Source organism: Siphateles boraxobius, unplaced genomic scaffold (genome assembly GCF_051911475.1).
Source record: "Siphateles boraxobius isolate OS27281-9 unplaced genomic scaffold, OSU_SipBor_1 30, whole genome shotgun sequence".
Taxonomy (NCBI): Eukaryota; Metazoa; Chordata; class Actinopteri; order Cypriniformes; family Leuciscidae; genus Siphateles; species Siphateles boraxobius.
In genome coordinates, this window is record NW_027508920.1 from 8,760,057 (window position 1) to 8,774,395 (window position 14,339).

Sequence of the window (14,339 nt, forward strand, 5' to 3'; positions counted from 1 at the left end):
TGAATTGAATTATCTTTTATTTTTAACATTAACTTTTAAGATTAACACTAACAAAACATCCTCAACGTCTCATACTGCTGGCTGAACACACACACACACACACACACACACACACACACACACACACACACACACACACACACACACACACACACACACACACACACACACACACACACACACACACACACACACACACACACATTCCTCCACCACTCTAAATCACAGAGTGTCACAAACGCTGGTGTGGGAGAAAAACACTCAGGGATATTTTGTATCAAAACTTTAAACTTATTGCATCTTTGTAAATACATTCATACGTTAAAAGGACAATGATGTGTTGGGATTTACTTCTTCAATTCTCTGAAAATGTAAGATGATTTTCTTTTTTTTTGTGTTCATCTAAAACAAAACTAATTGGTGCACTGTGTTTCAGTAAATTTAGAAAAGATGGTTATTTTTAAAATGAACGATATAATCATATCATTTATATACTTTTAAAGAACAGAATGTATTTCAACTCTACTTAGGGTGAAGATAATATATTTGTAAATGACTAAATGTAAATGTTATAACCGTTTCATATATACTTGTAAAGAACAGAACGTTTTCAACTTTAGTTAGTGTGAAAATATTATATTTGTAAATGACTAAATGTAAATTTTATAAATATTTCATTCATATACTTTTAAAGAACAGAATGTGTTTCAACTTTAGTTACTGGGAGATATTTTCTCACTTTCACCCCCCAGCAGGGGGTGCAGGAATAGGGTGGTGTCTCACTCACAGACAGACGCACACACTTAGCGCGGAGAACATGCCTGTCATGCGCTGGTGTTTGAGAGACTGAGGGGAGGGAGGGTGTCACACACACACACACACACACACACACACACACACACACACACACACACACACACACACACACACACACACACACTCCTCCACCACTCTGAATCACAGAGTGTCAAAACACAGAGTGTTTAAAAACTTTAAACTTATTTAATCTGAAATGACTGCTTCAGTAGATTTTTAGTAAGATATTTATTTTTGTTTTGAAAAGATATTGTATTAACCATTTCATTTATATACTTTTTAAAGAACAGAATGTGTTTCAACTTTAGTTACTGGGAGATATTTTCTCACTATCCCCATTTATATAGCGTGCTCAGGAATGCCAGGATATCGGATGACACGCACACACTCACAGACAGACGCACACACACACAGTGCGGAGACTGTCAACTTTAATCCAATTCTTCACCATAGTGAAACGGTAAGATGATTTTACTTTTGTAATTCTAATCTATTTCAATCTATATGCGACATTAGAAAAATTATTTTCTCACCCCGACACGGAGGGGATTTCCCTCACCAAGAAGTTATTTCCCCCCGGGGTCAATAGGTCAAAATCAATGGGGCAAAGACAACTGGCAAAGACAACTGGCAACTTCATATATCATACAAAGGTCAATAGGGTAAAGACAACTGTCAACTTGATCGATCGATAGGTCAAAGGTTAATCCCTACATTAAAGGACCTCCGGAACATCCTCCGGAATGTACTGTCAACTTGATCGATCGATAGGTCAAAGGTTAATCCCTACATTAAGCGACCTCCGGAACAACCCCCTCCGGAAGGTCAAAGGTTAATCCCTACATCAAAGGACCTCCGGAACACCCTCCGGAAGGTCAAAGGTTAGCCCCGCCCACCTGTCAATCATAGGGTCATAAATCATTTTGACATAAGGTGAATCGTATAACTACTGGGGTTGTTCCATTCTTCTGCATTGGAACAAGGATGTCTGCAATCATTTCTGGTTCTGCTGCAAGATGGCTGAAAACTATGATAACTTTTTCGTGAGTAATACTATTACTCACACATACATACTAAATTAAATTTTCTTTGCTAATACTTCAGCACTAATGTGTTATTGACATGTGGGATAAAAACAAACGGTTTGTATAGAACTTGGTATGGTTCATTACTGCGTGAGAAATGTATGACACATATAAAAGTAATACACATATGATAACAGAAACCCAGTGGATAAAAAACAGCTACTATACACATTGTATTTTTCAGTACTCTAAAAGTAACTTATAAACTGTTAGGATATGTGGATTGGCCTTCTTCACCATGTCACGGGAGAGCACGAGTGGTCACTGGATGCCTGTCATCATGGTACATTGGAGGAGAACAGAGACAAGGGGTGGATAGAGTAGGGGTCCGTGGCCCATCAGGCTTTATCAGAAATCATTCTGAATGAACGCTGGCTGAAGGAGGTACACAAGTATTTGCACTTTAGGTATGATTATGCTGATTAATTTTACTGTCATTTCGCCTGTGAAAAAATATTCAGTTGTATTAGCTATATTACAGTTGTGCAATAATTTTGATAATCTTACAGTTCTCACTGAATTTGTAGGTCAACTGCTGACCTGGAGTCGTTCCATAACCACTTCTTGATGTATGCCAGCAAGCGCTTCTGTTTCACCCCTATTGTTTATGAAGCCCGAATCTTACTGGCTGGCCTGGATTACAACAACCATGTTCCCAGACCACCCAAGCGAAGGCCTGATGGCTCCATCGAGTATGTAATATGCATAATGTCTTATCAAATTGTTTTAGGTAGTAAATGTGATTATTTGAAAATTGAAAAGTGAATTGTATTACAGACATCTACATTGTAATCACAATGTAATTGTCAGAGCATAATCTGTAGTTACTAGCCTACACATAATTTTAGCCATGTTTGATTGATTATTATCTGTATTTTGAAATACTAATAGACTCACACAACTACAGCAAAGAGTGGGGTGTGCCAAGTTAATAATTATTGTGCTTATCTTTATTTTAACATATCAAAAAAAGGCATAGAATTTAAATATTTTCAATTGTTTTCATTTTCTGTCAAAAATCTAATTTCAGATATCGCAAACTCTATAATAAAAAGTCCAGAAAGTGGAGTTTGTATGCCATAAAAGAGGAAAAGGAATACCATTACATCCCAGAAATTCAGAGGTCAATTGTAAGGAAACGGGTGTCATCAGGACGTGGACTCCCTCGACTTTCAAAAATGAGACCAAACGACCCACGTCAGCATGGCTTGCTGTCTGGTGTGCCAGCTCCCACCACACAGGAGCTATTGGCGACCCAAGTCAGCAGGGGCCAGGGTAAGAAGTAAATGTTTGTATACAACCATCACTGCTACCTTTTATCTTTAAAATGAAAATTTGAAAGTAATTTAATTTAAAAAAGCATCGGCTTGTTTGGCAATGTAGAATTCTATTTTTTATCATCATCATTATTAAACATGCATGTGTTTTCTTACCTCTCATGATGTAATAATTTGTAAATTAAAATGTCTGACACATCAAATTCTTTATGCTCCATCAACAGGTCAGACATTGTCCCAGAAATAGATGCACGTGAAGGAATCATCTTATAGCACTAATACAAATGTTCACGTATTTTCTTGTGCAGGACACAAGTAGTCTGCAAAAAAAAGCTGATTTATTTTTAAAAAATATGCAAAATAAATTTTCTAAGATGTTGTTATTCCTTGGCTAAGTGTGCTTCCTCGACATTGCATAACTAGTATTGACCCATTGATTCTCATCATTTCTATGGAAAGTTAGTGTTTTAAATTGATCCAAAAGATAATTCAGTAATGTACTATGGTCAAGACGTGGTTTTGTTCACACAAATGAGCAATTAAATAAACTTTTAATTTTATACCATTTATTGAAAAATATTTACAATTTTTGTAATATAATTATCATTTTAAACAAGATAAATTCTAAGACATAAAAAGACAGAATTACAATTTTTGAAAGCGCACCACACAGCAACTATACCCTCCTCGGAATAAATCCCCTGTATTGTCCATGAGGATCTGGAAACCGGTCCCGGATTGCCCACACACAGCAGCTTGGGATGACCACTCTGTGACCAGGACCCAGAGTCCCACACTGCCAAGCCACAAACTGTCTATATGCTGCATGTCTGAATTGCCTGTTGTCTTCACCTTCATCTGGAAGGTCAACTACAGCACGCAGGTCATTCCAGATCCTCCTGGCCAGACGCAAGACTCCAGCCTGCAGAATGTATGCCTCCATGTGTGGTAGAGTGGAAATGCAAAGAGGTGGCTGTTGGAGGCAACACTTCCTCTCCACTACAGTGGGCATTTCTCTGCATCTCTGGCAGATGCACCATGATAGTTGCCCGTGTATAGGAGGTAATGTTGGAGGAGCAGCATGTCCCAAATGACTCAGGACATCAAAAATTAGGCTTGGATCCCGTTCCAAACATTGCTTCAACACTTCTTGTGTCTGTTGTAAGTCTAATTGTTGAATTTGTTCCTAGTGATTACAGAAAAAAATTCTCAATATACATTATTAAACATCTAACACTAAACTACATATGCCGATAATAAATATAAAATTTAATTGAGCAATATTATACCTTATGATGTGCAAAGGGCAAATAATTTATAACTGAGGTAACTTACTCGTTCATAAGCAGCCCTCTCTAATCTTAAGTTCTCCACACGCGCCATGTCCTCTCTGCTGAGGTGTTCGAGAGTTGGACCCACTCTGCGACCTCTGCCTCGTCTCCCACGCGCCCTGCCTGATGCTCCGCGCACACGGCTTCCTCTTCTCCCCGCCCGTTGAATCGTCGTAGTCGCTGGGGGTGTGAAGTCCTCGTCGGAGCCCATTGACTCAGTGTCAAAACTCTAGCCGCATAACATACAGATAAAATGTTACGCACTGTGCAAAGCAAAAATTGAAACCTGCTAACCTGTAACGTTAGTTACCATTATATTATATATTAGTAATATTTAGTTATATATTTACTATATATAGTTATATTATTTATAACTTATAGAAAGAGTGCAACGTTATAAAGTTACATTACATGAATTGCAAAATACATAATGATTTGAGGACCAAGTTTGTAGTCAAAGTATGGGCATGCCATAGTCAATGTAAAGCATATTTTTGATGTTTCGTCTACCAGTGAATGTGCCATGACTTTTTATCCGCCGTCATCAATCTGGCTCACTAGCCTGCTGCGCGTTCACGGCAGGCTCCGCTGTGGGGGAGGAGCTGTGGAGGGAGGGCTATAGCGCAGCAGAGAGCAAGGGGGTTGGACCTGTAAGTTGTGCTTTTTCAAATTTTCAGGCTAAGTCAACATTTTCTCAAATCTCCCTACTGCAGCTTTAATTACTTTTGAGTATTTTGTAATTAAAATACTGCCCATCTCTGCTCATACGGGCTATGCCGTTTATGAGAATTATTTATTTATTTATTTTTGGCTAACTGATGCAAACAGTTAGCGGAGCCAATTAACTTGGGTCGACTAAGGACCCGAACTAGAGTTTTGACAGGCAGTAGCCTAGCGGGTCACGTGATGACACCGGCTGCGTAATTGTCACTCTATTCTATTATTTAGCTTCATTGGCGGCTCTCACAGGTTACTGTCTCTAAGTGAAATGAAAGGAACAAATCACAACAGAACACAAAGATAAAAGAGATCAGAGTGAAAGGAAACAATGAAAATTAATAGGTCTGAAATGAACTGGAATAAATACTAAAACTGGAAGTGTTAGGGAGAATAAGGAGGCCTAAGCCTACTACCGCTGATAGGGTTTAAGATAGGGCCTACGGGTGAGTGGGGTTGTCGGGATAGCAACCTAAGAAGGTGTGGCTTGGAGACGAGATGGGCCAAACACTTAAAATATCCAGGACATATCTAGTATTTTGTGGCTCATAGTAGGTGGAATGGGTTTTATTAAATTTAGTTCACCTGCGGTGGATTGAGTCCACTCCGGTGAGAACCAGTGGCATGGCCAACCTCCCTGGCGCTTCCCAAACACTCAACCGCGGTGTCCTCGGCCCTCCGTTACTCTGTGTCGCGTTGCGCCCTCCCAAACAGCCTTTGTGACTTTAAACACAACTCGGCAACGCCAAGATGTCAACCGTCAGACAACACTACAAAATTGGAGGAGTGAGTGGCCTCTTTTTAGGCCCGGTTTAGGTACTGGTCCAAGAAATTGCCTTTTTGTGTCGGCTGGACTGGTTGACTACCCTTGGAGTGCCAAATTGCTGATGTCAGCACTGCAGGCCGCAACGACGTAAAGAGATAAAAGAAACCGAGATTCACGCACAGCCAGTGTTGGTAACGCTGGTCGGACAACCCTGCTGGCCGGAACACCACCAGAGATGACTTCAAATCACCAAGGGAGTACTAAAATAGATACACAAAAGGATGAACAAGGGAAGCTTAAAGTGAATTAAGGCTTGTTTGTTTAAACCAAATTGAGTAATTATTTATGTAGCAATAAGAGTCGAAGGTTTTACTAAATAATAATAAAAAGAGGGAATTATTATTATAATAATTATTATAATGTTGGTAATTATCAAAATAACCTAACCCAAAAGAGAGAAAAATAATCAAAATCAAAATATGAAGAGACAGGATTGAAACACAGAAGAAGAAGCAGGCCACAGTAGTGGGTTTTCACCACAAGGGGGCGTATTCCTTATCTGTGCTTTGCCTGGGTAAACAGAACACTTGATTCAAATTCAAAATTCAAAACTTGTTTAAATTTAAAATTTAAAACAAGCAGGAAAGAATTAAAAGGGAAATCAGAATGATATCCTATAATAGCTAATAACACCGTAAAGTAACATTAATAACTATAAAATAATCAAAAAGGGGAAGATAAGATAGATGCACAATTCAAAACAGAGTGAAAGGAGGAAAAACGTGATACCGACTTAGTGAGGAAGGCCACAGGGTGGCGATGTTTCCTCCACATGGATATTAGTGGCTGACAGGCAAACACTACGTAAATTTAAACTGGTTTAAAACCAAATTAAAATAAGTGTGAAAGGAGATTGAGAAATCAGGATTAACTTTTATAATAATTAACGTCAACAGTAAAGTATCGTCAATAACTATAAAATAGTCAAAAGAGAAAAGTAGAAATAGGCAATTCAAACAGAATTGGACAGAGAGACAAGGAGAGTTGAGTGAGCCGACTTCTAAAGTGTTGGCCACCTCGGTGGGGTACTTCTAAGTAGGCTCTCTCTGGCTGTGCTGGGATTTAGTTTAAGTTTTAATTCAAATCTTGTTTTGAACCAAACTCAAAGTAAATGTACCAGTCAAAAGCAGAAAAATTTGTCTAACACAAAATAATATTCGCACAAGCAAAGCTGTAAATGCAAATAATTATTGAGAATTTAGACAGGCTAATTCACAGGGAAATGAATTTAGCAGTTAAGAGAGCATTATCTGAAACGGCCACGTAATGGCGTAATTGCGCTCATGCAGGCTGAAGTCAGAAGGCGGGGCGTAATTTGGGACTTCTAAACACTTAAAGGACGCCCTCTGGTGTTTAGCAAGCGGAATTACAACTGACTTTAATGTGATTCAAACTAAGAGCTTTCAGCTCGCGTCGTGCGCTGATTTCCTGCAATAAATCACAAATAAACAAGCAGATCTCTGTGGATCTTTCGGTGCTATACTGCACAAGAGCGTGAAACAGGATTTTTTTCGCTGTGAAAACACGCAGATGTGAAACAACAGGAATTTCCGTCTGATGTTACTCACATAAACATTTTTATGTATTAGATTTACATTTAAATGTATCAGATCTTTAATTGGGTAGCTAAACCAATTTTGACCAGGAGTTTACCGTTTTTGTTGAATATCACTGGGTTAACCACGAATTCAATAACAACATTATGTAAGGCCTTTTACCACTGAAGAGAGGAAACTCGCTCTCGATCAGATTTGCGTCTTGCTCTGATAAAGAGATTCTCGTCTTAATCAGGCGTTTAAATAATATTAACATGTACCAGCTGCAAAGAGTTTGCTTCGTCTTTACAGGGACAGGTATAATATTATGAACTGCAGTTTAATTTAGCAATTAACAGTGTTCACATGTTAGACATATTTCACAGAGTCGATTTGCTTAACTGAGATCGGCTTCATGCCGATCTGTTCTTCAGTGGGTTCGCGTTGCGCGACTTTCACTGGAGCGCGTATAATAAAAAAAGAATACACAATATACTCATAGATTGAAACTGAATTTGCTCATAAAACAAAGTTTGAAATGCGTTGCGTTCTTCACCAAAACTGTAGCGACAATGAGTCTTACATTAAATTAGCTCAAATTATATATAGGGAATTTAATAATTAATCATGAATGATTAATATATTGCACATTACAGTTAAATTATCGAAGCTGAAAATAGATCAATTCTATATATGAATGATCACCATAATGGGTTATGGTTCGTCATTAATATATCAATAGTCTTATTACAAATCGATTATATGAGATAACCTTAAATGGAATTAATTTAGTTATCGAACAATCTGTTTGTCCAGCAAACGGCCGTAAGATTGACGCGGAGGTGCGCGCCCGAGACGGTGGCCGAAGCCTGTCCGAAGCTGGTGTTTCCCGAATTTTGACCGAAGAGAAGAGGGATGAGAAACTGCCGAGTTCCTCTTTTGAGGGAATCCCATCCCCGCCCCTTTTTGCGGGGAGGGCAAATCATCTTGGAGCATTTTGAACGGGAGAAGTTCTTCTTTGTTTCGTCAGGAGAACTTATTTGCATAGTTTATGATGGTATAAAATTTCGTCATTTCTAACTAGACAGGCTGTACAGATAGAATAATACATTTTACTGTAATTTTCCATGTATGACTAGTTCAGTCAAAGCACGACGATCATGAGGCTACCAAACATGAAATATGAAAGTAGAAGAAAACCAAAGTGACATTCATATGCAGAATTACAAGCATTTTAAAGTTTGATTAACACACAATAAAATAAAATACATTTAAAAATATTTACAGGCACTTTTTCTCTGAAAAGTGGCATGGCTGGTCTTTGTGCGTTCAATGTGTATGTGTGTGTGAGTGTCAGCGGTGAAAAGTTCATCAGCGCTTTACGGGTGGTGGACAGGTCACGCGGCGCTTCGGGAGACTTCAGCCAACGTGGCACTAGGGAGTTAACCCTAAGGCGGTCAAACAGAAGCTCTTGTCTTCTCCTCTGACAAAAGGGCTGTGTTTGAAAGTCATGATTCGCTAATTCAGAACATCTGGCCGGATAACCTGTCATTATCCTTACAGTACTAATTGTTGGTGATTTTAATATACATGTAGATAATAAAAAAGATGCATTGGGATTGGCATTTAAAGATATTGTAAACTCAATTGGAGTTAGACAACACGTGTCAGGACCTACTCATTGTCGTAATCATACTCTAGATCTAATATTATCACATGGAATCAATTTTGATGCTTTTGAAATACTGCAGCAGAGCGACGACATCTCAGATCATTACCTAGTCTCATGTAAATTACATTTAGCCGAGGCTGCAAAGCCGACTCCGTGTTATAAATATGTAAGACCTATCACTTCTGCCACGAAAGATTACTTTATCAATAATCTTCCTGATCAGTTTCATCATCTAACCATCCCAGATAGCTTAGAAGAACTTGATATTGCAACAGAAACTTTTAACTCTCTCTTTTCCAGCACTTTAGACGCAGTTGCTCCGCTGCGCTTTAAGAAGATTACAGAAAATAGTCCAACGCCGTGGTACAACGAGCACACCCGGGCCCTTAAGAGAGCAGCCAGAAAAATGGAGCGCAACTGGAAGAAAACAAAACTAGAGGTATTTCGGATTGCATGGAAGGAGTGCTCGATTGATTACAGAGAGGCTTTAAAAGCTGCTAGATCTGCTTATTTTTCAACCCTATTCGAAGAAAATAAACATAATCCTAGGTATTTATTTGAAAAAGTGGCTAAACTAACGAAAAAGAAAGCTTCAAGCCCAGAAGTTTCCAAGAAACACAGCAGTAATGACTTTGTGAACTTCTTCACTTATAAGATCGATAATATCAGGGACACAATTATAACTATGCAACCGTCTACTACAGTATCGCATCAGGGAGTGCATTGTAGTCTCCCTGAGGGAAAATTTGATTCATTTGTTGCTATAGGAGAAGAAGAATTTTGCAAAATCGTTAACTCATCTAAATCGACAACTTGTATGTTAGACCATATACCGACTAAACTATTGAAAGAGATGCTTCCAGAGGTCATAGATCCTCTTCTCAATATCATTAATTCGTCTTTGTCTCTAGGATACGTACCAAAACCCTTTAAGCTGGCTTTGATTAAACCGCTTGTTAAAAAAACGCAACTTGATCCTACGGAATTAGTCAATTACAGGGTGATCTCGAGTTTGCCTTTTCTGTCAAAGATATTAGAAAAGGCAGTATCCTCACAACTGTGTTCCTTTCTTGAAGGAAATGGTATTTGCTAGGATTTTCAGTCCGGATTTAGACCGGCCATTTTAATGAGGCTCTCATTAAAGTCACAAATTATTTGCTCTTATCATCCGATCGTGGTTGTCCATGTTGGGACCTATGTTAGCATTAGTGGAATTGCACTAGCATGGTTTAAATCATACTTATCTGACCGTTATCAGTTTGTAGCAGTAAATGAAGAGATATCTTATCGATCAAAAGTTCAGTATGGCGTACCACAAGGCTCAGTACTAGAACCGCTGCTGTTCACTCTGTACATGCTACCGTTAGGAGATATCATTAGGAAACATGGAATTAGTTTTCACTGTTATGCTGATGATACTCAGCTCTATATTTCCTCAAAACCTAATGAAACTTACCAATTCACAAAATTAACGGAATGTATAGCTGATATAAAAAATTGGATGACTAGTAATTTCCTTCTACTAAATTCTGAAAAAACAGAGATTCTAATTCTTGGACAAAAAACTTCCACACGTAATAACCTAGAATACTGTTTTACACTTGATGGCTGCTCTGTCAAGTCTTCATCGTCAGTTAGGAACCTGGGTGTGCTCTTTGATACCAATCTCTCATTTGAAAGTCATGTGTCTAGTATCTGTAAAAGCGCATTTTTCCATCTTAAAAATATATCTAAATTACGTCATATGCTCTCATTGACAAATGTGGAACAATTAGTTCATGCGTTCATGACCTCAAGGCTAGATTATTGTAATGGGTGTAACTGGGTGGTTGCCCTGCATGCTTAATAAACAAACTACAGCTGGTCCAAAACGCAGCCGCTAAAGTTCTTAGCAGAACCAGGAAGTATGACCGTATTAGCCCGTTTCTGTCAACACTGCATTGGCTCCCTATTAAACATTGTATACATTTTTAAATATTGCTGATTACTTACAAAGCACTAAATGGTTTATTTCCGCAGTACTTGAGCGAGCTCTTGACCCATTATAGTCCTTCATGTCTATTGCGATCTCAAAATTCTGGCCAGTTGATAATACCTAGAATATCAAAATCAACTGCTGGCGGTAGATCCTTTTCCTACTTGGCACCAAAACCTTGGAACAATCTTCCTAACATTGTCCGGGAAGCAGACAAAGTCTGTCAGTTCAAATCTAGACTAAAAACTAGTGGTGGGCCGTTATCGGCGTTAATGTGCTGCGTTAACGTGAGACTCTTATCGGGCGATAAAAAATATCGCCGTTAATCTATTTTCAAAGTTGGGTTGGGATCATAAAATAGCTTTTTCGAATATCGTTATATTTTCGTGCAAATCGCGCAGCAGGGTATTTTCCTGTCAGGGACACAAGGTGTATACTTTTACATGTTACGTATCGTTCCTCTCGTTACTTTACATGTTAAATGAGTTTATTCCAAGCGCGCTGTATCTTTTTTATGGGCATGCCATGAGCGATGCTCAATTTACAAATGAATCACTCTTCTGGGTCAATTCTGTTCAAAGACTTCATCAAACAAGTTGGCAGATCTGTCTAAATCGGTTCGCGGATCAGTTCTGTTCAGTTCCTCACGCACTGAATCGTCTGAAGCGCGTTCAATCACACTCGACACGGAGTCATAACAGGAAGATTTAAGAACATCAAGAGCCACAGTTTAGTCTAGTGAAAGCAAATCTGCAAATGCATCATATTTTTTGCCAGCAATGAAGATCTTTATTAGTTGAACATCTTCGTAAGTTGTCTGTGATTGAATGATTCCACAGGACGATACATTCGATTTCATTTCATTCAGGTAATACATTTTACAACCAAACAGATTATTACGCCACGATAGCACTACTAAAAAGTATGACATTATCCGTTGGACATATACATTAATTCATAGGCTACAAAATAAATAAGCTACCATTGTGTACAGTTTATGAAATGAACACCCGCCATCCCGTGGTAATGTGCGTGTATTGCGCAGGGGCATAGTCACACAAATAGTTTACATTGATTGAAACTAATTTGTTTAAAAAGGAGGAGGCTATTCCCGGTATAAAGGCAGGTTCACATAAAATCATTATGACATATGACATTATTTTTTTATCTAACGAGCATCTGGTTTGGCGATGCAAAAACGGACTGTAGCTACGTCGTGCTTATTGCTTTTTTCTTCTTCCAATTAGCCTAAGTTACTATGTAAAAAAAAAACGACGAAAACATGTTACTTGTTCAATTAATAAACAGTTTGTTTGATGACAAATCGCTAAAGATGAAATTGGCCTCCGTTTCTGTCATTGTAATTGTGCGTTTTATTTATTTATTTTATTTTATAAATTTTTTTGTACGATATTCGACTTTTGCTCCTCTATTGTCGAATGGCATTTTTGGCAGAAATTCACATCCCTACGCGAGCCGAACTATTCTCAAAGACTTACTTTTAAGTCTTTGAGTCATTATTTGGGTAGCCATACGGAAATGTAATATATGTACACATATGAAATATACATATATAAAATATATACACATAGACAGTGAAAACATATATGTACATATATATCTGCCCATATAAAAAACCTATTAGAAAATGGAACAATTTCATATATTGACATATAAAACTAGCCCATATATTTTATGTATGTATAATAGTATTTTATACATATATGTCACATATATAATTATCAATATACATGATATATATTATTTGTATAAATGTTCAATATACAAACTACACATATATGCATAGCATATTGCTTACATACATGTGCCATATATATGTCCCTATGTTTTTATATCGTCTGAATATATATTATATATTTAAAATGATATATATAATATATTTTTGATAAATGGCATATATAAAAACATTGTGTTAACATATTTTGAATATGTTATGTTCTTATATTATGTATATTAATTGCTAAATGTTTTGCCTTAATGTATAAACTAAACAAATGTGAAAAACATGCTTTCATTAATTTCTTACATAGTTTTAAATATAGGTTATGGATGTGTACTTACACACTTGCAATGCAATGCACATGACATGCCTAAACCTTAAATGTTAAACGTTGCAGTTAGCAAAAAAGAAGTAATACAGTAAAACAGTTAATACATTAAAACTTTATTAAAACAGTTTTAATTTAAAAAGAGAAATTGTTAAGCTGAGCAAAATTAGAAAACTACTGAACACAATTTTATTATATACTAGTGATGTCCGGTTCTGGAACGAATCGTTATTTTGAACCGGTTCTTTTTAGTGAACCGTACACCAAATCGGACTGAATCGTGCGAAACAGTTTGCGTCTTGCGTCAGCGCATCCACAACTACTCACTTTCTGACACATCTGACTTGAAATAAACCAATATCCTAGAGTATATGTTACTCTAGTAACTCCAGTTCACTGAACTGAGACATGTGTTGAGAGAAGTGATGAGCACGAGCAGCTGATACTGAGCATACACATAATACCAAACGCACAGGTACAGCCATTCTCAAATCACCAGTACAGAACCGAGAACTGTTTCTTTCGGACTCGTTCGAACCACTGAGAACCGATGAGCTGAGCATGCGTGCAATTTTTTCAGAGGGAGGAAATACATGTTTCTCAAGTATTTAGTTGAACACCAATAAGTGTAACAAAATAAAACATGTTGGAAACATCTTTATCACATAATTACTGTCTTTTCACTGTATTATTTTAAAGATTGGAAACGAATGGATTGTAAAACTAAACAATTATTATTATACTAAAACATTATTTTTAGGCACAGCTCATTTATTTCTTTTGATATTTGACGTAAACTCTTCCCAAGATTTTAAGAGTGCAAAGTAAATGTTTATAATGTGTTAATCAAAACATAACGTATTAAACATACTGGAGACATGCATCGACTTTTTAGTTTTGTCGACTGTAGGCTATATTCAGGTTTCAGCAGTTCTCAGATCAGCGCACACCGCACATACTCCTACAGCAGTTCTGTGATCACCAGTACAGAACCGAGAACTGTTTCTTTTGGACACGTTTGATACAGAGAACTGAT

The 14,339-nt window shown here is 37.5% G+C and overlaps 1 protein-coding gene across 1 annotated transcript; it reads left to right on the top strand.

Moving 5' to 3' along the window:
• The first annotated feature begins 2,161 nt into the window (after positions 1 to 2,161).
• LOC143757427 (uncharacterized) lies at positions 2,162 to 3,527 on the top strand. Its single transcript, XM_077248529.1, has 4 exons — positions 2,162 to 2,308; positions 2,429 to 2,593; positions 2,932 to 3,176; positions 3,403 to 3,527. The coding sequence occupies exons 2-4, from the start codon at positions 2,469 to 2,471 to the stop codon at positions 3,423 to 3,425; spliced, it is 393 nt and encodes a 130-aa protein (XP_077104644.1). The 5' UTR covers positions 2,162 to 2,308; positions 2,429 to 2,468; the 3' UTR covers positions 3,426 to 3,527.
• The last annotated feature ends 10,812 nt before the right edge of the window (positions 3,528 to 14,339 follow it).

Coding starts and splice junctions, on each gene's coding strand:
- LOC143757427 (XM_077248529.1), top strand. CDS start 2,469: ATGTATGCCAGCAAGCGCTTCTGTTTCACCCCTATTGTTTATGAAGCC. Junction 2,594..2,931: donor AGGCCTGATGGCTCCATCGA/GTATGTAATATG, acceptor ATCTAATTTCAG/ATATCGCAAACTCTATAATA. Junction 3,177..3,402: donor CCAAGTCAGCAGGGGCCAGG/GTAAGAAGTAAA, acceptor CTCCATCAACAG/GTCAGACATTGTCCCAGAAA.